At 48.1% G+C, this 19,390-nt stretch overlaps 2 protein-coding genes across 2 annotated transcripts; one reads left to right on the top strand and one right to left on the bottom strand.

Moving 5' to 3' along the window:
- The first annotated feature begins 7,376 nt into the window (after positions 1-7,376).
- Positions 7,377-8,309, top strand: LOC149914568 (olfactory receptor 14C36-like). Its single transcript, XM_090126430.1, has one exon. It carries the CDS (start codon positions 7,377-7,379, stop codon positions 8,307-8,309), a length of 933 nt encoding a protein of 310 aa, XP_089982556.1.
- A 4,836-nt stretch (positions 8,310-13,145) lies between these two features.
- Positions 13,146-13,760, bottom strand: LOC149914569 (olfactory receptor 14J1-like). Its single transcript, XM_090126712.1, has one exon. The coding sequence runs from the start codon at positions 13,758-13,760 to the stop codon at positions 13,146-13,148; it is 615 nt and encodes a 204-aa protein (XP_089982838.1).
- Between the last annotated feature and the right edge of the window lie 5,630 nt (positions 13,761-19,390).

Here is a 19,390-nt window from a genome sequence, read left to right on the forward strand (position 1 = left end):
ATGCCACCTGCCGAATGCGCCCCTTGTGCTGAGGCAGAGTACACGGGAGCTGCTCTTAGTCAGAGCTGTGTCTCTGCAGCACTGCCCACTTGTAGGAGCTCCCTGTGTCCCAGGAGCTCAGAACAGCTCAGCAGCGGAGGATGTCATTTCTATCCTCCCAATCATCTCCCATGCGATGTCCCTGGGTCTCCGTGGCCAACAGCTCCTGAAAGACAGCAGTGTCATGATTGTACTCTGAAATATGCTGCATTAACCACCAAATGTCCAGTGGACAGTGACTAATTCCAGACATATGGTTAGTCCTACCAGAAAGTGTTGCTGTACAAAAAAGAGCACACAGGCAAGGACAGGGATGGGTAGACTTGCCCTGGGCAGGGCAGTGATCCTGCTGAGGCGGTGCTGGCATCTCATTCCTAGATGGAATCCCTATGGCGGAAATGGGTTTGGGATTCCTCTGGTTCAGTTCAGATGTGCACAAGGAGTTGCCTGCATGTGAGCTCCTGCTCTGAGTCCTTGGTCTTCCAGTGGAGAGTCAGTTGCTCACACACAGACCCTGGGTGATGACCAAGGTGCCTGGGGTGCTCCTGGATGTGTGCTAGTGCTTGGGAAGTGCTTGGGAAATCCCTGAGACAGACACCTCCTTCCTGAGCATCAGATGAGGGCCAGAGATGGAACAGAGCTATTCTTGGCCATCCTAAATGACAACAGACCACTGCGTTTAGGGCACTGGAGTATGTCTTTTTTACTCATCTCCAAGGAGCATGCAGAGTTATTCAGCTGACTAAATGGATGAGCTCACAAAAGAAGAGGCAGATCTTCCTCTGTTCTCCATCTGCTGCCTATTCTGGAGCTCAAGGCACTACAGAGCTGACACACATCTGTGTTCTTCACCTGAAGAAGCCTCAGTTTTCTATGTGCTCTCATGTGAATGACATCAGAAGCAGCCTAGTGTCATACCAGTTCCCTGGGCTGTCCAGCACACTCACATGCAGCTGCAAATGCAGCTCAAGGCCTTCAGGAAAGCCATGCCCAGGAGTGTCCATGCTGCTTGGACAACTTGGCGCCCCACAGTGGGTCCCATGATTATGTGCCACCTTCATAGATACCATGGATGCACTGAATCCAATAATGCCTCCTGAACAGGATGTTTTCTTATGTGGTTTTACACGAATGAGAACACCAATATGTGCTGGGCTAGAAAGCTTTGTACACTTGCAGGTCTGAGTTCTTGCTTGGATCACAGGGACGTGGTTTAATGGCTTCCACAACTGGACTGTAGCACAAGTCTTTATGATAGATGGATGAGGAGACAAGGAAGGGCAACTGCTCTCTGTGGGAGTGCACTGAGCTCTTCCTGAGGATGGCAGAGCAGCCAGGTCAGAGTGAATGGCAGTGGCAAACAGAGGAGACCAACAGTGTCTGCTCCTGGCTTCCTGATCAGGAAGAGCAAGTGGAAGGTGCCCTCTGCAGACAGATGGGAGCCTGATGTTGTCAGGCCCTTGTCCCCTTTGGGGGCCTTTTTCACTCCAGTATCTGCTGCAGGGACGGCACAGCAGGGCATACAAGATCCAGGATATCCTTGGACAGCGCAGCTGACAGTTTCTTCGCCAAACCTCAGAGGAACCAAAGAGGAGAGGTGCTCTGCTGCATCTCATACTCACCGGCAAGGAAGGGCTGGTGGAGAAGTTGAAGGTCAAAGTGAACCTGGTCTGCAGTGGCCATGGGATGGTGGAGCTGAGGAGTCTGAAGGGAGGGCAAAAGTCAACCTCACACCTTTGGGTTTCAGGAGAGCACACCTTGGCTTCTTCAAGTGTCTGTGGTGTACGGTACAGAAAGAAAGCAGATATAGGAATTGGAAACAAGAAGTGGTCAGCTGGGAGCAATGCAGAGTGTTTGTCCTAGTGCACCTGCTGAGATTAATTTAGAAAGTCTAAAGCTCACACAGAATTGAACCTGCCCAGACATATCAAAGACAGAAGGGCTTTCAGAAATTTATACACAGCAAAAGGAAAGCTAGGGTGAATGTGAGCTCACAGTGAAATGCGGCATGCTACCTGGCATGAAGGGCGTGAAGCGTCCTGTGCTGCATGTGACCTTCTAAAACAAGGTCTGAGAACGTGAGAAGATCTCAGTACCACAGTGTGACCCAGATAGTGGGAACACTGAGAGCTGCCATGGACAATTCTTGGCAGGGAAATTCTGGGGAGCGCCAGGCTCTGTTCAAAACACAGATGGATTTTCTTTTATTTTTGAAGCTGTAAGTCTGAAAGATGTTCATGTCAATAAAACTGAAGCAATTGAACTGAATTGAATGGATTGAAGACCAAGACAGAAATCAGTGAAAATGAGTTAACACACCTCTCAAGTTCTGAAATACTCATGAGATCTGTTTTTTTTTAAGTTGAAAATTCAAGTCTTTCAGGGGATTTTGTGTCCTTTCTATCTTATTCCAAAAAGAACAACATTTTGCAGAACTGTGTTAGCAGGAAACACAAGCCTTCAGGTACAGAGACACAGACTGTGTTTCACTGTTCATCATGAAGGATTTCTGTTTGTTGGAAAAAAGAGAAATCTTTCATTGCCCATGTGCAGCTGGTTCTCTGAGGAATTGGTGCCAGTGCCAGTGCCCTGTGACTGATGCCCAGCATCCACCGCTGCTCTACCCTGCTGTGTATTTGATGTCCCTCATCCTCCAGGTGTCTCCAGCTCTCCTAAATCAATGACCATGGTTCAGGGCAAGTTTTCTGCAGGCCATCTGGACACATGCTCTTCCCACTGCTCTACAAATTTTTCCTTCCCTTGCTCTTTGTTCACTCAGATACCTCCCAGTTATCTGGCTGATCTGTGAACTTCAGGGAGATTATTGGAACTTGCTCCATCTCTGCAAAGTCTGATGGACTCTTTGATCAACTCCTTAACTGTCTATCTATGTCTTCCTATCTCTGCCTAACATATTTCTTGTACAGATATTCCCAGTAAAAGACAAACCTCATTAGGTGTGGTTTGGACAAGGCATGCAGTTGATTACATTGTTCTACTGTTCATTCAATTGCATGATGTATACAGCTGATGGCAAAAAAAAAAAAAAAAAAATCTTTCATTTCCCATGTGCAGCTGGTTCACTGAGGAAAGCCAGTGGGAGTTGGTGCAAATGAGGTTTAACACCGAGTGGAGGAATGCAGAGAAGTGTGATGTGAGAAAAACTGATGCAAGTCCCATGGGGCCAATGGGAGTAGAAATGGGGTGGAGTAGCTGGGGAGGACATTTGTCCACACAGTGATGGGGCAAAGCTCATTAGGGGACATCCTGGGTCAATATAATTTACAAAGTGCTGCTGCAACTTCTTGTTTAAACCCAACTATAAATAAATAAATAAATAGTCTTCATAAATGCCCATCATTGTCTTCCTCTTTAAGCACTTTCGAGATACCTCTCCAGTTTGCTGTACAAGTTCTGAACACCTGAAGAAAATGACAGGAAGGCACAAGGCACAGGAGGGATCTTCAGGTTGTAATGGGCCCCACGGGACTTTTGCTGCTGAGTCCATCCACCTCCAGTGCTGAGAGAAGATTGCAAGAAGTGCTCAAGAAGCCAAAATCAGAAGGAACAGTGAAGTTTCCTGGAGTATTAATGGGCCCCACTGAGGGCCATTGACAAGCCAGCTTCCCCAGGGACTTGTTAGAGCAGATAATTGGAAGCCATGATTGCAGGCAGACCAAGGCACTGGGATGGTGGCTGTGATGCTGAGCTAAGCCTCCTTTGTCTTCTGAAGCAGAAAGGCCAAGGCCTGATCCCCAGAGCCTTGGCAGGGAGATCGTGTCCCTCTCTCCTGCTGGCTCAGGGCCCTTCCTGGGGCAGTGGGATGGAGGTTTGTCTGATGTCAAATGAAAGACCAGGGCACAGCAGCTGCCAGACTCTGCATGGGGTGCAAGGATGCCGTGAGGCCCAAGTCCCATGTGGGCAGTGTGTCTCAGCAGAGGATGAGGCATGTGAGAAGGGCCCAGTCTGAACAAGCAGTCAGTCACAATGAAACCTTGAACTCCAGATCTCTCACCTCTTCTGCCCTCCTTTGGACAGTCTCCAATAGTTTTATGTCCTTTATTTTCTTTGTGTTCTGTGGTGCCCAGTAGTGCTCCCAGTGCTCCAGGTGAGGCTGCAGCAGTGCAGAGCAGAATGGGACAGTCCTTCCTGCACACAGCTGGCATTGCCTACTCAATGCATCCAGGGGACAGCTGGCCTTCCTGGCTGCCTGGGCACACTGCTGACTCATGTTTGATTTGATGATGACCAGGACCCCCAATCCCTATCAGTGGGACTGCTCACCAGTATCCCATTCTCCAGTCAGTGACTATCTTCAGTGTTGCCCCTACCCAGGTGCAGAATCTGGCACTTGTTCTTGTTATAATTCATGTGCATTTTATGTTTACCCAGTTCTCTTACTTGTCCACATCTTCCTGAAAGTCTTCTCTACCCTCAGTAGAGGAAACAGCTGTACCCAGCTTTGTCTCATCAGCAAATGTACTCAAAGCATTTTCTAGTCCTGCATGCAAGTCATTGAGGAAACCTTATAGAGAAGTGGCCCTCAAATGGAGCCCTGGGGAACCCTGATAGCGAACGTCCACCAGCCTGAGGGAACCTCATTTAATTTAACCCTTTAGAGCCAGACCCATCGGCCAACTGCTCATCCATCACATTATGTTTCTGTTTAGCCCTGTGCAGGAAAATTTGTCTGGAAGAATTAAGTAATAGTATCAAAAACTACGGTGAAATCTTCAATGGTAACATCAACTGGCTTCCTTTGGTCAACTAGATGTGTGATCTTGTCATAAAAGGACATTAAGTTTAATAAGACCTTCCTCTAGTGAATTTGTGTTGGCTGTGACCAATGACAGAATTGTCCTTCAGGTGTTTCTCAGTAACTCCCAGCATATTTTTTTTCCATAATTATACCAGGAACAGAAGTGAGACTGACAGCTCTGTAATTGCCTGTGTCCTCTTTCTTGCTCTTGTTTAAAACTGGAACGTTTGCCAGTTTCCTGTCAGCTGGGAACTCCAGAATTTGCCACAGATGGAACAGAGAGGAAGATTTGGCTCTTCTGTTCTGAGCTCATCCATTTGGGCAGCAGAATGACACAACATGCTCCATGGGGACAGGTGCAAAAGGCACAGTGGGTGCCCCAAGCACAGGGCTGTGGTGGCATTTAGGATGGCCAAGAATACCTCCCTTCTGGCCCTCAGCTGATGCTCAGGAAGGAGCTGTCTGTCTCACAGATTTTCCACCACAGTTTACAAGCACGAGCACACAGCTAGGATCACCCCAGGCACCTTGGTCATCCCTGAGTGTGTGTGTGTGAGCAGTGCAGTCCCTGTTGAATAAAGAGCAAGGATTCAGATGAGGGGCTCACACACAGACACCTCACTGTGCACACCTGAACTCAGCTAAGAGGACTTCTGGCTCCCATGATCCTGTGAGGAACAGAATCCCATTTCAGCTCCAGGGTTTGCATCTGAAGATGAAATGCCTAAACTTAGTGTTAGGGTGAGATGGCCTGATAGAAACAGGACAAGGGGAAATAGCTTTAAATTTAAAAGGGGACTGAGGTTAGATGTTAAGAAGACATTTTTTTACACACAGGCACTGGAAAATGTTGCCAAAAGAAGCTGTGTATGACCCATCTTTGGAGACATTCAAGGTCAGAATGGATGAGATTCTGGGCAGCCTGAATGTGTGTGTTTGGCATCTCTGGCCATGGCTAGGGACCAGAACTGGGTGATCTTCAAAGTCCCCTCCAGCCAAAACTTTTCTATGGTTCTGTAATGTTACGACTGCATTTACAAGTCATGAATGGAGCATTTCCAGATTTGCCATTTGTTTCTCTCATGATAAAATTTCTTCTTGTAGGAACAACTGTGCTTTCGGAATCCAGTGGATGTGTTGATTAATTAAGCTGACTTTGAAGTACATTCTGTAGCTATGACCCTACTGCGTTGCAGGAGCTCTCAGTTCAGGAGGGCCATGGATACCTCCTGGGAGAGAAGGAAATCACATTCTCTGCTGCTGAGCTGGGTTGGGCTCCTGGGACACAGGGAGCTTATAGTAGTGGGCAGCACAGCAGAGAGACAGCTGTGCCCAGGAGCAGCTCCTGTGCAGCACACAGCTGGACTGGAGACATGATCTGCAGGTGACTGGGACAGAAGGAAAGAGCTTACAGGCTGTGAGGTACGTTTGCAGGCTGTGAGATCACTGAAGGAGCATTGCTCACAACCCTTGACAAGGTAATTTCTCATTGCAGGCAATGTTGTGGCTTTTTCTGCGGGGATCACTTTGCTGGTGACATCCCATTGCAGATCAGGCTGCAAACACTGTTTCTTTATCATGGAAAAAGACCTGCTCCAGCCAGGGCTTCTGTGCTGCAGCATCAGAGCACAGCCCTGAGGGCTGCGTGTCCCAGGACGGCTGCAGGCTGTGCAGCCGGGGCTGCAGCCGGGTGCCCAGGGCTGTCCTGCAGAGCAGGTCCCTGCTGTGCCCCAGGGGCTGTGTGCCGGGCCAGGGACTCTGCCGCCTGCCAGGCTCAGCACTCAGCACTCAGCGCTCAGCACTCAGCGCTCAGCACTCAGCACTCAGCACTCAGCCTGCCCGGGGAGCTGCCCAGGGAGCTGTGGGGAGATGTGTGGGGGGAAGGAGCCCCCCGGCAGGGCAGGGCAGGGGCCCTCTGCTGCCACAGCTGCTGCCTGGGCAGGGGGATCACAGCTACACTGCACTGTAGGCTGTTTCCAAAGGCACTTTGCAAGAGGAGTGAGAAGGCAGGGATTTTCCATTTTCTGTACATAGGAAAGGGGAAGTGTTTTAGACAGAAATCTGAAAGGAGCTGTGGAATATGAGCACTGAGAATCCTGAATTGTACATTTCTCATTCTGCTGTTATATGAATCATGTCCTCAAGTGCTTTCAGTTTCTCCTCTCCCAAAGGACAGCACCAGCTGAAATTATCGTAATTCTCTGCAGACGGGAACAACGCACTTTGTCTGCAAACAGGCAGCTTTCTCTAAGAGAACTTTGAATGCAGAGAACTTGAGATGGGCACTCTGCGTGCAGACAGGTAAAGACATGAGACATGGAAATGGCTTGTAAGAGTAAAATATCCAGGCAGCTGAGATATGATCAGAGAAAGAGAGGAAATAAGAGCCCCATAAGCTTCTACTTATTAAGGTACGGTGAAGCTCATTAAAATAAACTCCCGTAATGGAGTTAAATGAACATTATCCATAGACATAGAAAAACTTCTGTATAGCAGTGGGAAGAGTGTTTGTGCGAATGGTCTTGACTCGTCATTATCTTCTGCACTCTGCACAGGACTCCATGCCCAGGAACTGCAGATGCCCAACAGCAGCTCCATCAGCGAGTTCCTCCTGCTGGTGTTGGCAGACACGCGGCAGCTGCAGCTCCTGCACTTCTGGCTCTTGCTGGGCATCTACCTGGCTGCCCTCCTGGGCAACGGCCTCATCAGCACAGCCGTAGCCTGCCACCACCGCCTGCACACCCCCATGTACTTCTTCCTCCTCAACCTCGCCCTCCTCGACCTGGGCTGCATCTCCACCACTCTCCCCAAAGCCATGGCCAATGCCCTCTGGGACACCAGGCACATCTCCTACGCAGGATGTGTTGCCCAGACCTTCCTGTTTGTCTTTCTGATATCTGCAGAGTATTTCATTCTCACCATCATGTCCTATGACCGCTACGTTGCCATCTGCAAGCCCCTGCACTATGGGACCTTGATGGACAGCAGAGCTTGTGCCACCATGGCAGCAGCTGCCTGGGGCTCTGGGGTTCTCTATTCCCTGCTGCACACTGCCAATACATTTTCCCTGCCTCTCTGCCAAGGCAATGCCATCAATCAGTTCTTCTGTGAAATTGCCCAGATCCTCAAGCTCTCCTGCCCTGATTCTTACTTCAGAGAAGTTGGGCTTATCATATTTAGTGCCTTAATCTTTCTTGCTTGTTTTGTTTTCGTTGTGCTGTCCTATGTGCAGATCTTCAGGGCCGTGCTGAGGATGCCCTCTGAGCAGGGACGGCACAAAGCCTTCTCCACGTGCCTCCCTCACCTGGCCGTGGTCTCCCTGTTTCTCAGCACTGGTATATCTGCCAATCTGAAGTCCCCATCACTTTCTTCCCCATTTCTGGACCTGGTGCTGGCACTGTTATACACAGTGGTACCTCCTGTAGTGAACCCCCTCATCTACAGCATGAGGAACCGGGAGCTCATCGATGCCCTCAAGAAACTATTTCTATGTATGTTTTTTCAGCATTAATTATATCTTCATCATCTTCACATGATTACCACAAACTCAAGAAAAGCTGGGAATGGCATCATGTAATATTTCTTTTTTTTTTTTTTTTTTTTTCGCTGTTAATTTTTTTTAATTATTGCAATAGTTTTTACTCCACTTAAATAATATTATTAATTGATATTTCCAATGTGCATTTTTTTTTTCTTACTCCTGAAATCTTTACTATTCTTCAAGCACGTGGCTGTTTGAGTAGATTAAAAAAAATAATAATAAAAATAAAATTTAGATTATCATCTGTATCTCAGAGAGCAGCCCTGCACACAGAGGGCTGCAGGAACCAAGAGACCAATGCCACACGTTGCAGCAGCCCTGGTGTCTGTGGGGCTGCCCCTCACCGCCCGCTGGGCGCTCCCTCTCTGCTGCCTTGGAGTTGTGCTGCTGCTTCCCTGGAGCCACGGCCATGGGCAGCAGCAGGACGTGCTCTTTTCAGTGCTGCTCTCCTTGCACCACCTTTGCACGCTGTTCTCCTTTCTCCTTGCACTTGTGTCAGCCCTCAGGTCCTGCATTACGTAGCAGACCAACAAAAAAAGGACGCTTTGCCTGCGGTGTGCCTGGAGTTGTTTTAACAGCTTGGAAGAGCATTGCCATGTCAACAGACTGAAGGCTGGACACTTGGGGAGGAGGGAATCCTGTGAAAAATGAGACAGCCTTGCTCTGCCCAAAACGTTCCCATCATGATGTAGGATGTTGTGACTGCAAACTTGTTTTTGATGGGCTTGTTTATTGCCACCTCACTCACAGCCCTGGATGGCGCACCTGTAAACCTAGGAGCCACAGAAGGACGCCAGAGAGATCCTTGAGGTCCTGCTGGAGACTTTCATGCTTCAAAACTATGAGACAAGCACGCTTACAAGTCAAGGACCCCCCACCTCTCTCTGCTGGATCAAAGCTGGAACCAGGACCTGTGATCTCTTTCTCTGTCTTCCCCCCCCCCCCACCCCCCCCACCCCAACTCTGTCACTCCCTTTTCTTTCTTTTCCTCTCACAAAGTTGTCAAGTAACACAAGGCTTACTTTGATTTCTTATAACATCACAAGGTGTAGCTGCACATGGAAATAAGTGTAGAAGTGCCAGTACCTTACAGATAACTGTAGTGCACAGATTCACATTAAACTGATGCCTGTGTCTGGACACTGAGTGTCAGTTTCACTGTTATCCAACCAGGGGTTGCAAATCAGCTGAGGTTCCCCATCCGCGCTCGTTGTGTAATCAGTGCAACCCACTTACTCCAAGTGGCATCAGTTGCATGATGGGTGGAGGGAACCTTTCGTTTAAACATCCAGTTCAGCACTGGCAGTCGAGGTGCCAGAGGAGCTGTGTTTCAGTACCGACCACTTCAGAAGCAGCCCGAATCCCCTCATATGCAGCTAAGATCTCCTTCTCAGTTGCAGTGTAGCACTCTTTGGACCCTCTGTATACTCGCCTCCAAAATCCCAGGCAGCATCCTCGGGTCTCTCCTGAGGATCTTTACCACAAACTCCAAGTGGGACCTTTCTCTCCAGCAGCAGTGTACAGGATGTTCTTTACATCCTGTCCCAGCCATACTGGCCCTAGGGCCATGGCACGGGCTATGTCCTCTTTAATCTGTTCAAAAGCCTGCTGCTTTTGAAATGTAAAGTCATTTTTCATCCACGACACCTGATGAAGGAAGTGCACAATAAGGCTATAGTTTGGAACATGCAGTCTCCAAAAGCCCACTACACCCAGAAAAGACTGTGTCTCTCTCTTGCTAGTGGGTGGAGACATAGCAGTGATGTTGTTGGTCACATCTGCTGGAATGTGATGACGCCCATCTTGCCACTTTATACCTAGGAACTGAATCTCCTGGGCAGGTCCATTCACTTTGCCTCGCTTAATAGCAAAACCAGCTTGCAGAATAATTTGGATTATTCGCTCTCCTTTTGTGAAGATGACTTCTGCTGCACCTCCCCACACAACAGTATCACAAATGTAATTCAGGGATCCTTGAAATGCCCACCTCGCTCTTTACTCCAAGTTCTCTCACACATTACTCTGGGTTTATTCACATTTTGTGTGTGTGTGTGTTTTACTCACACTTTCCTCAGCGTTTACTGAAACATTTCTTCAAGTTTACTCACACGTCACTCTGGGTTTACTCAAACTTTTCTCCGATTTTTACTGACACCCTGCTCCGGGTGTACTCACGCTCTACTCCTGGTCTACCCACACTTTGCTCCTGGTCTTTCTCACACTTCAAGTTTATTCACACTTTAGTCCAGCTTTATTCACACTTCTCTACGTGCTTTACCCATACTTCACTCTGGTTTTTACACACACATTTCTTTAGATTTGCTCTCAATTCACATCCAGTTTTCTCTTCCGTCCTCCCCATGGGCAAAGAACCCAGAGTTCTGTGGTGGCACCAACCTTTCTGCCACTTATTCAAAGCCTGCCATTTCCTAGACTGCTCTGCATCCCTCACCACCCCAGAAGAAGGAGAGAGAAAAATACCACTTGTGAAGCCACTCCTTCAGCCATTCGCCCTAACCCCTGAAATCCTTTTGCATAGGTCGCAGGCTTCCCTGAACAATTTCATCACTGCTTACCTGAACTATCAAGAATGGGTAGTAATCAGAGGAGCGAACCAGACCTGGGACTTTTCTGGTGATGCTGGTGGTGCAGGGAGGCCCCAGGGAGGCCACACACTCTGGGAGAGGTGGAAGGGCCAAGAGCTAGTAGATGGGTTTAACAAATGGATCACAACAGCAACGATCTGAGGAGGAATGGTAATTTACTAAATCCTACTGAACCAAAGTGTGCCCAAAGTGTGAGTCCCCACGACAGTACAAGGGAAGCACATGCCCTTCTCTGCTGCAAACTGAGTGGGGCCTGAGGGAGAGCCACTGTGGTGCAGTCTGGATCTCCACCTATCTTCCTCTTCACACCATGCGCTCCAGGGAATTCTGCCCCTCCCCTCCCATCAGAATGCTCAAAATGCCCATAAAAGGCAGCAAGTGGAACCAGAACGCTAACTCTTTAACTCCCACTGCTTCACATGATGTTTTGGTGTGGAATACTGACATTAAAAAAATCACAACACCACAACAGCCAGGACCTCACCACCCTCTCTCTGAAAAGATCCTCCCAGTCTCTAATCTAAATCTCAACTCTTGTAATTTAAAACATTTGTACCTTGTGATATCTGCCCATGTTAAAAGTTGATTTCCATCTTGTTTCTGAGCTCTCGGTGAGTACTGGAAGGCTGCAATGTGTTCTCCTCCAGGCTGTTTCTTCTCCCATCTCCCTCAGCCTGTCTTTCCAGGAGAGGTCCTCCAGCCCTCTGATCACCCTCGTGGCTTTCCTCTGGACCTTCTCTAAAAGCTTTACATCATGCTCCAGATGGGGCCTTCTGAGGGCTGAGTAGAGAAGGACAGTGCCCTTGTTGAACCTCATGCTGTTTCTTTGGGCCCACTTTTCAAGCCTGGCCAGGTCCCTCTGGATGGCACCCCTTCATTCTGTCATGCCAACTGCACCACACAGCTTGGTGACATCAGCACACTTGCTGAGGGTGCTCTCTGTCTCATCATCCATGCCTCTGATAGACGTTGAACAGCTCTGGTCCCAAGGCTGACCCCTGTGGACATAACTTGTGATCAGCCTCCACCTGGTGGAGCCGATTTCCCAGAGAGCCATTTACCACAGTCCTTTGGCTGCGGCCTTCCAACCAATTTCTTCTCCAGTGAACACTCTGCCCTTCAAATCCATCTCAGACATCTCTCCACAGAGATAAGGAAGTGATGTGGGACCATGCCAAAGGACTTCCAAAAGTCCAGGGAGATTTCTGTACCACTCTGTGTAACTGATGTACTGACAAAGCATCCACATTATCATTCTGACCATAAAGAACCAGGACATGTATTGAACTGTGGGGAAAATACTGATTTCTCATTTAGATCCTTGTAATATTGAGCTAAAGAAAGCATTGTAGATCCTAGGACTAAGGCTGTGTTATAGTAAAACACATCTTTTTACAGCACACACGAAGAAATTGTTTATTAGATTGATTCTTTGCTTACAAGTGGCACCTGGTAGATAAGTGTGTTTCTGTAACTTAGCAACCTTCCCTTCAGTACCCAGAGAGCTGTTATTGGAATGGTCTGGAGTTCAGCAAAGGAATCATTACCAGAGCTGCAGTGACACAACAGACTGGGTCTGACAACAAGAACAGAAATAACAACTTGTACACAGGGGTAATTTGGGAAGTTATTATTAAATATTAGGGAAAAAAAGTCAGGACATGAGACAATAAAGATTAAATAGAAACATGGCATATCACTTGGATTAGAGTAAATAGGTAAGGAAGAAGAGGATGTGAAATCCTAACTAACAGTGAGCAGATGTATGTGTTGGAAATAATTTATATTATATTGAATAACAGTAACATGTGTTGTGGGTTAGGTGCAGTTTCAAATAATATATTAACTAATAATTAATAAATAATATATCAATTACATTGATCCCATTTGCTAATCAAGCCTATATCAGCTCCACGGTGCCCACTGGCATCTCATTTGCCTGCAGACACAGAGGTGGAACATGGAGGCTGTGAGAAAGGCAGCACTGAGCCAGAGTTCCTATGGGCTCCAGGAGAAAGAGAGCACGGTGATGCCTCAGTACAAGTAGAAGGAAGCCAAACATATGTGTAGGACCATGATAACCACTAATGATAATTACACACACACACATATATATGAACAGCAAAGAAAAATGAAGTGATAAACATAAATAAATATTATAATCAGTAAGGAACATAAGTTTGTTATTGCACAGACTGAGTCACTTGTTGAGACAGATGTGAAGTTTATGCCTGCTGAAAAGTGACCAGGGCATCATTTTCCTCACCGCGTTCTTGAGCTCCTGGTTCCTCATGCTGTAAATGAGGGGGTTCACTGCTGGAGGCACCACCGAGTACAGAAATGACACCACCAGGTCCAAGGATCGGGAGGAGATGGAGGGGAGCTTCAGGTAGGCAACCATGACTGTGCTGACAAAGAGGGAGACCACGGCCAGGTGAGGGAGGCACGTGGAGAAGGCTTTGTGCTGTCCCTGCTCAGAATGCATCCTCAGCACGGCCCTGAAGATCTGCACATAGGAGAAAAGAATGAAAACAAAACACCCAGATGCTAAAGAGGCACTGATCACAAGAAGCCAAATCTCTTTGAGGTAGGAGTGTGAGCAGGAGAGCTTGAGGATGTGGGGTATTTCACAGAAGAACTGGTCCACTGCATTGCCTTGGCAGAGAGGCAGTGAAAATGTGCTGGCAGTGTGCAGCAAAGCATTGAGAACCCCAGTGCCCCAGGCAGCTGCTGCCATGGTGGCACAAGCTCTGCTGTCCATCAAGGTCCCGTAGTGCAGGGGCTTGCAGATGGCAACGTAGCGGTCATAGGACATGATGGTGAGAATTAAATACTCTGCCAATATCAGAAAGACAAACAGGAAGGTCTGGGCAACACATCCAGAGTAGGAGATGGTCCTGGTGCCCCAGAGGGCATTGGCCATGGCTTTGGGGAGAGTGGTGGAGATGCAGCCCAGGTCGAGGAGGGCGAGGTTGAGGAGGAAGAAGTACATGGGGGTGTGCAGGCGGTGGTGGCAGGCTACGGCTGTGCTGATGAGGCCGTTGCCCAGGAGGGCAGCCAGGTAGATGCCCAGCAAGAGCCAGAAGTGCAGGAGCTGCAGCTGCCGCGTGTCTGCCAACGCCAGCAGGAGGAACTCGCTGATGGAGCTGCTGTTGGGCATCTGCAGTTCCTGGGCATGGAGTCCTGTGCAGAGTGCAGAAGATAATGTCAAGATCATTCTCAGAGGCACTCCTTCTGCTATAATTTTTTTTTTTTTTTCTTTCTCTCTGCACAATGTTCATTTAGCTCCATAACTTCAATTTAATTTCATGAAGTTTAGCATTCCATAAGCAGAAGACGAGTATGCAGCTTATATATTTTTCTCATTTTTTAATCTTATCCCATCTCCCTGGATATTTTCATCTCTTTCCCTGTCTTTAACCCAACTGCTTTTAAAGCACCCAGTCCCATCCTACGTGCCATTACATTTCTGTTAGAGAAAGCTGCCCGACTGCAGCTTAATTTCATTATTCATGTCTGGAGAATACAACAGTATTGTAATTTTGTTCTATCCTTCAAGAGAGGAGAGGCTGAATGCACATTGTGTGACTGTTCACAGAATGAGTGAGAATAGTGTGAATCAGGAGTCTCAGAGATGTGTTCTAAGTGAACAGCCCCATCTAGATTTCTGCCTCCAGTCCTTTCCCTTCCCCTGCCTTGTCTCTCCTCTTGCACAGTGTCCTTAGAAACATTCTGGCATGCAGTGAATCTGTGAGTCCCCTGCCCCAGGCAGAAGCTGTGGCAGCTGAAGGCCCCTGCCCTGAGGGGGGAAGCCCTCATATGGAACAAGTCATTTTCATAATAAAGAAACACAGACTCTCTGCATCCTGATCTGCAATGGGAAGTCCCTGATTTAGTGATCCCTCCAGTAAAAGCAGCAGCACTGCCTGCAGCCAGAGACTTACCGTGTCTATGGCTGTGAGCAGTGTTCCTTCCGTGAGCTCACAGCCTGCTCACACTCCACATAGACTGTAACTCTCCTTCCTCTCTCTTCTATCCTCATGTCACCTGCGGATCATGCCCCCAGCCCTGCTGTGCTGTGCAGAAGAGCTGCTCCTGGGCACAGCTGTCTCTCTGCAGCACTGCCCCCTTGTAGGAGCTTCCTGTGTCCCAGGAGCCTGGCCCAACTCAGCAACAGAGGATGTGATTTTTTTTCCCCAGGTAATCTCCCTTGAGATGTCCCTGGGTCTCCATGGCCAACAGCTCCTGAAAAACAACCGTGTCATGACTTTACTTTGAAATCTGCTTAGTTAACCACCAAACGTCCAGTGGACAGTGACTAATTCCAGACATATGATTAGAGAGTGTTTGCTGAAACAAAACGGACACACTGAGAAGGTCAGGAAGGGTGGACTTGCCCTGGGCAGGGCACTGATCCAGCTGAGGCAGTGCAGGCATTTCATCGCTAGTTGGAAACTCTGGGGCTGAAATCAGATTCTGCTCCCCACGGACCAACAGGAGTTTCAGGGATTCCTCTGGTTCAGTTCAGATGTGCACAAGGAGTTGCCTGCATGTGAGCTCCTGCTCCGAGTCCTTGGTCCTTCAGCGGGGAGTCAGTTGCCCACACACAGGCCCTGGGTGATGACCAAGGTGCCTGGGGTGCTCCTGGATGTGTGCTAGTGCTTGGGAAGTGCGTGGGAAATCCCTGACTTAGACACCTCCTTTCCTTCCTGAGCATCAGCTGAGGGCCAGAGAGGGGATGGAGATATTCTTGGCCATCCTAAATGATATCAGACCCTTGCATTGATGGCAATTTATGGCACTTGTGTGTCTTTTTTCACTTTTCTCCATGGAGCATGCAGAGGTATGCAGCTGACTAAATGGATGAGCTCTCAAAAGAAGAGGCAGATCTTTCTCTGTTCTACATCTGCTGAATATTCTGGAGCTCAAGGCACGACAGAGCTGACACATCTGTATTGTTTAACAGAAAACACTTCAGTTTTCTATGGGCTCTCAAGCAAACGGTGTCAGAAGCAGCCACGTCATGTCATGTCATGCCAGTTCTCCAGGCTGTCCAGCACACTCACATGCAGCTGCAAATGCAGCACAGGGCCTTCAGGAAAGACATATCCAGGAGTGTCTGTGCTGCTTAGTCAACTTGACGCCCCACAGTGGATCCAATGCCTTTGTGCCATCTTCATAAATACCATGGATGCACTGAATCCAATGACCCATCCTGAATAGGTTGTTTTCTTCTGTGCTTTTTCACTATTGAGAACACCAGCACATGCTGGGCTAGAAAGCTTTGAAGAGTTGCAGACCTGAGGTCTTGTTTGGATCTCAGGGATGTGGTTAAATGGCTTCCAAAAGAGACAAGGAAGGGCAACTGCCCTTTCAGAGAGTGCACTGAGCTCATCTTGGGGGAGGCAGAGCAGCCAGGTCAGAGTGAATGGCAATGGCAATGGCAAACAGAGGAGACCAACGGCGTCTGTTCCTGGCTTCCTGATCAGGAAGAGCAAGTGGAAGGTGCCCTTTACATGCAGATAGGAGCCTCGTGTTGTCAGGCCCTTGTCCCATTTGGGGGCTTTTTCCACTGCAGTGTCTGCTGCAGGGACAGCAGAGCAGGGCATGCACCATCCAGAAGAACCCTGGAGAGCACAGCTGGCAGCTTCTTGACCAAGCCATAGAGGAACCAAAGAGCAGAGGTGCTCTGCTGCATCTCATACTGCCAAGGAAGGGTTGATGGGGAATGTGAATGTGAAAGAGAAGCTGGTCTGCAGTGGCCATGGGATGGTGGAGCTGAGGAATCTGAAGGGAGGGCAAATGAGAAGCTCACACCTTTGGGCTTCAGGAGAGCACACCTTGGCTTCTTCAAGTGTCTGTGGTGTACAGAACAGCAGGGAAAGGCACTGAGGGAATAGGGTCAAAAAATGTGGCAACTATCTAAGCAACTTGGCTTCCAAGCAGAATATTTCCATTCCGAGGAAGAGGAAGGCAAGTTAAGATGTCAGAAATCCTGCATTATTGTGAATTGATTGTGTTGCTCTAACCCAAACACAGAAAGGAAGCGTACAGGAAATGGAAACAAGAAGTGATCACCTGGCAGCAATGCAGAGACTTTGTCCAGTGTTCCTGAGATGAGTCTAGGAAAGTCAGAGTTCAACTGCAATTGAATGTGCCCAGGCATATCACAGACAAGAAGGGCTTGTAGAAATATGTAGTCTACAAAAGAAAGGCTAGCGAGAATGTGGGCCCACAGTAGAATGGTGTAGGGAACATGGTGAGACAGGACATGGAAAAGTCTCTGATACTCATTTCCTTCCTGACCTCACGGTTTATTAGTTTGTCTGGTCTTCTTGGAACCCTAGGAGGCAGAGACAGGTGGGAATTGTTGGTGCATGGCAGATGTGTCCTTGGTGAAAAAAGAGGTGATCAGGGAATACCTAAGCAAACAGGATTCTGAGTTGGACGAGACTGACAGGAACCACAGAATCCTTGAGTGGCTTGGATCGGAAGGACCTAAAAGACCATCCAGTTTCAGCTCCCTTGCTGTGGGCAGCGCTGTCATCCAGTACATGAGGATGCTTGGGGCCCTTGACATCTTGAACTTTGCCAGGGATGGGGCATCCACCACTTCTCTGGGCTACCTGTTCCACAGCTGTTCCATGCCTCACAATCATGATCTTAGAAATGTTAAGAATTCCTTCCAAATGTTTAATGTTAGTATCTCCTGTAATCAATAACAATTCTTCCTTGTTTCAGAATTTGGAAATCTGGTAAGAAATCAAGTTCCCAGTTTTTTAATATGAAGAAGATAATGGGTGGAAGATGGAGGGAAGGCATTATCCAGAGCATTGCCTCTACAGTTCAGATCCCCAACACAAGGCTGATGAGAGCAAGACAAAGTGAGTTTGGGAAGGTTCACTCAAGGTGACTGGGGATGGAGCACTTCACATGTGAGGAGAGACTGATGGAGCTGGGCTTGTCCAGCAAGGAAAACGGAAGCCTGATGGGGATCTGTCCACACAGTGACAGAGCAGAGCTCATTAGGGGACATCCTGGGTCAATATCAGTTGCAAAGTGTTGCTTTAAATTCTTGTTTAAACTGAACAATAACTAACTAAATAAATAGACTTCATTAATGCCTGTTTTCTCTTCCTCTTTTAGATGTCTCCAGATACCTGTCCAGTTTGCTGTACAAGTTCTGAACACCTGAAGAAGATGACAGGAAGGCACAAGGCACAGGAGGGCTCTTCAGGTTGTAATGGGCCCCAGGGGACATTTCCTGCTGAGTCCATCACCTCCAGTGCAGAAATAAGATTGCACAAAGTGCTCAAGAGTACAAAGTCAGAAGGAACAGTGAAGTTTCCTGGAGTATTAATGGGCCCCAGTGAGGGCCATTCACAAGCCAGCTTCCCCAGAGACTTGTTAGAGCAGATAATTGGAAGCCATGATTGCAGGCAGACCAAGGCACTGGGATGGTGGCTATGATGCTGAGCAAAGCCTCCTTTGTCTTCTGAAGCAGAAAGGCCAAGGCCTGATCCCCAGAGCCTTGGCAGGGAGATCGTGTCCCTCCCTCATGCTGGCTCAGGGCCCTTCCTGGGGCAGTGGGATGGAGGTTTGTCTGATGTCAAATGAAAGACCAGGGCACAGCAGCTGCCAGACTCTGCATGGGGTGCAAGGATGCCGTGAGGCCAAGTCCCATGTGGGCAGTGTGTCTCATGCCAGGATGAGGCATGTGAGAGGGGCTCAGTCTGAACAAGCAGTCAATCACAACAGAACTTTGAACTCCCAGGCCCAAGGTGGAGGCACCATTTCCTCACTGGTAGCATTTGGTTCTGGGGATGCCGTGTTTGATGCTCACCCACATGCAGAGCTCCTGTCTGACTGCAACACCACTGTGCTCATATCAGCTGTGACGACACAGTGGAGCTGAAATCACTGAGCTTGTCTCCCCTTTCCAGCACAGTGACTCTGACATCACTGTAATAATGATCACTGCCATAACTCAGTAATTCTGACAGCACTGCTCTCCACACTTTTGAGCGAACATCGTGACTGTGTTACTGAACTCCTACCCACAGTGACACCACAGTCATTCCAACCCACCGTGCTTGTATCCAGCTTGTCATGGAATCCTAGGACAACCCACAATGGGAAGGACCCATAGTGATCATCAGGTCCAACGTTTGGCTCCACACACCCGTCCTAAAAGCAGAGCATATGACTGAGTGTGTTGTCTTGTTACGGAGTCATCTGGATCAATGTGTGTCCGTGACAGAGGGCTGAAGGCTTGGCAGTCCCACTGGCCAAAAAATAAAAATAAAATAAAATAAAATAAAATAAAATAAAATAAAATAAAATAAAATAAAATAAAATAAAATAAAATATATAAAAAAATATTATAATAAATAAAGAAATAAAATAATAATAAAAATAATACAAAAACAGCATCAATGATTGAAG

This window comes from Phasianus colchicus, chromosome 29 (genome assembly GCF_987193195.1).
Source record: "Phasianus colchicus chromosome 29, bPhaCol1.hap1.1, whole genome shotgun sequence".
Lineage (NCBI taxonomy): Eukaryota > Metazoa > Chordata > Aves > Galliformes > Phasianidae > Phasianus > Phasianus colchicus.

Coding starts and splice junctions, on each gene's coding strand:
- LOC149914568 (XM_090126430.1), top strand. CDS start 7,377: ATGCCCAACAGCAGCTCCATCAGCGAGTTCCTCCTGCTGGTGTTGGCA.
- LOC149914569 (XM_090126712.1), bottom strand. CDS start 13,760: ATGTCCTATGACCGCTACGTTGCCATCTGCAAGCCCCTGCACTACGGG.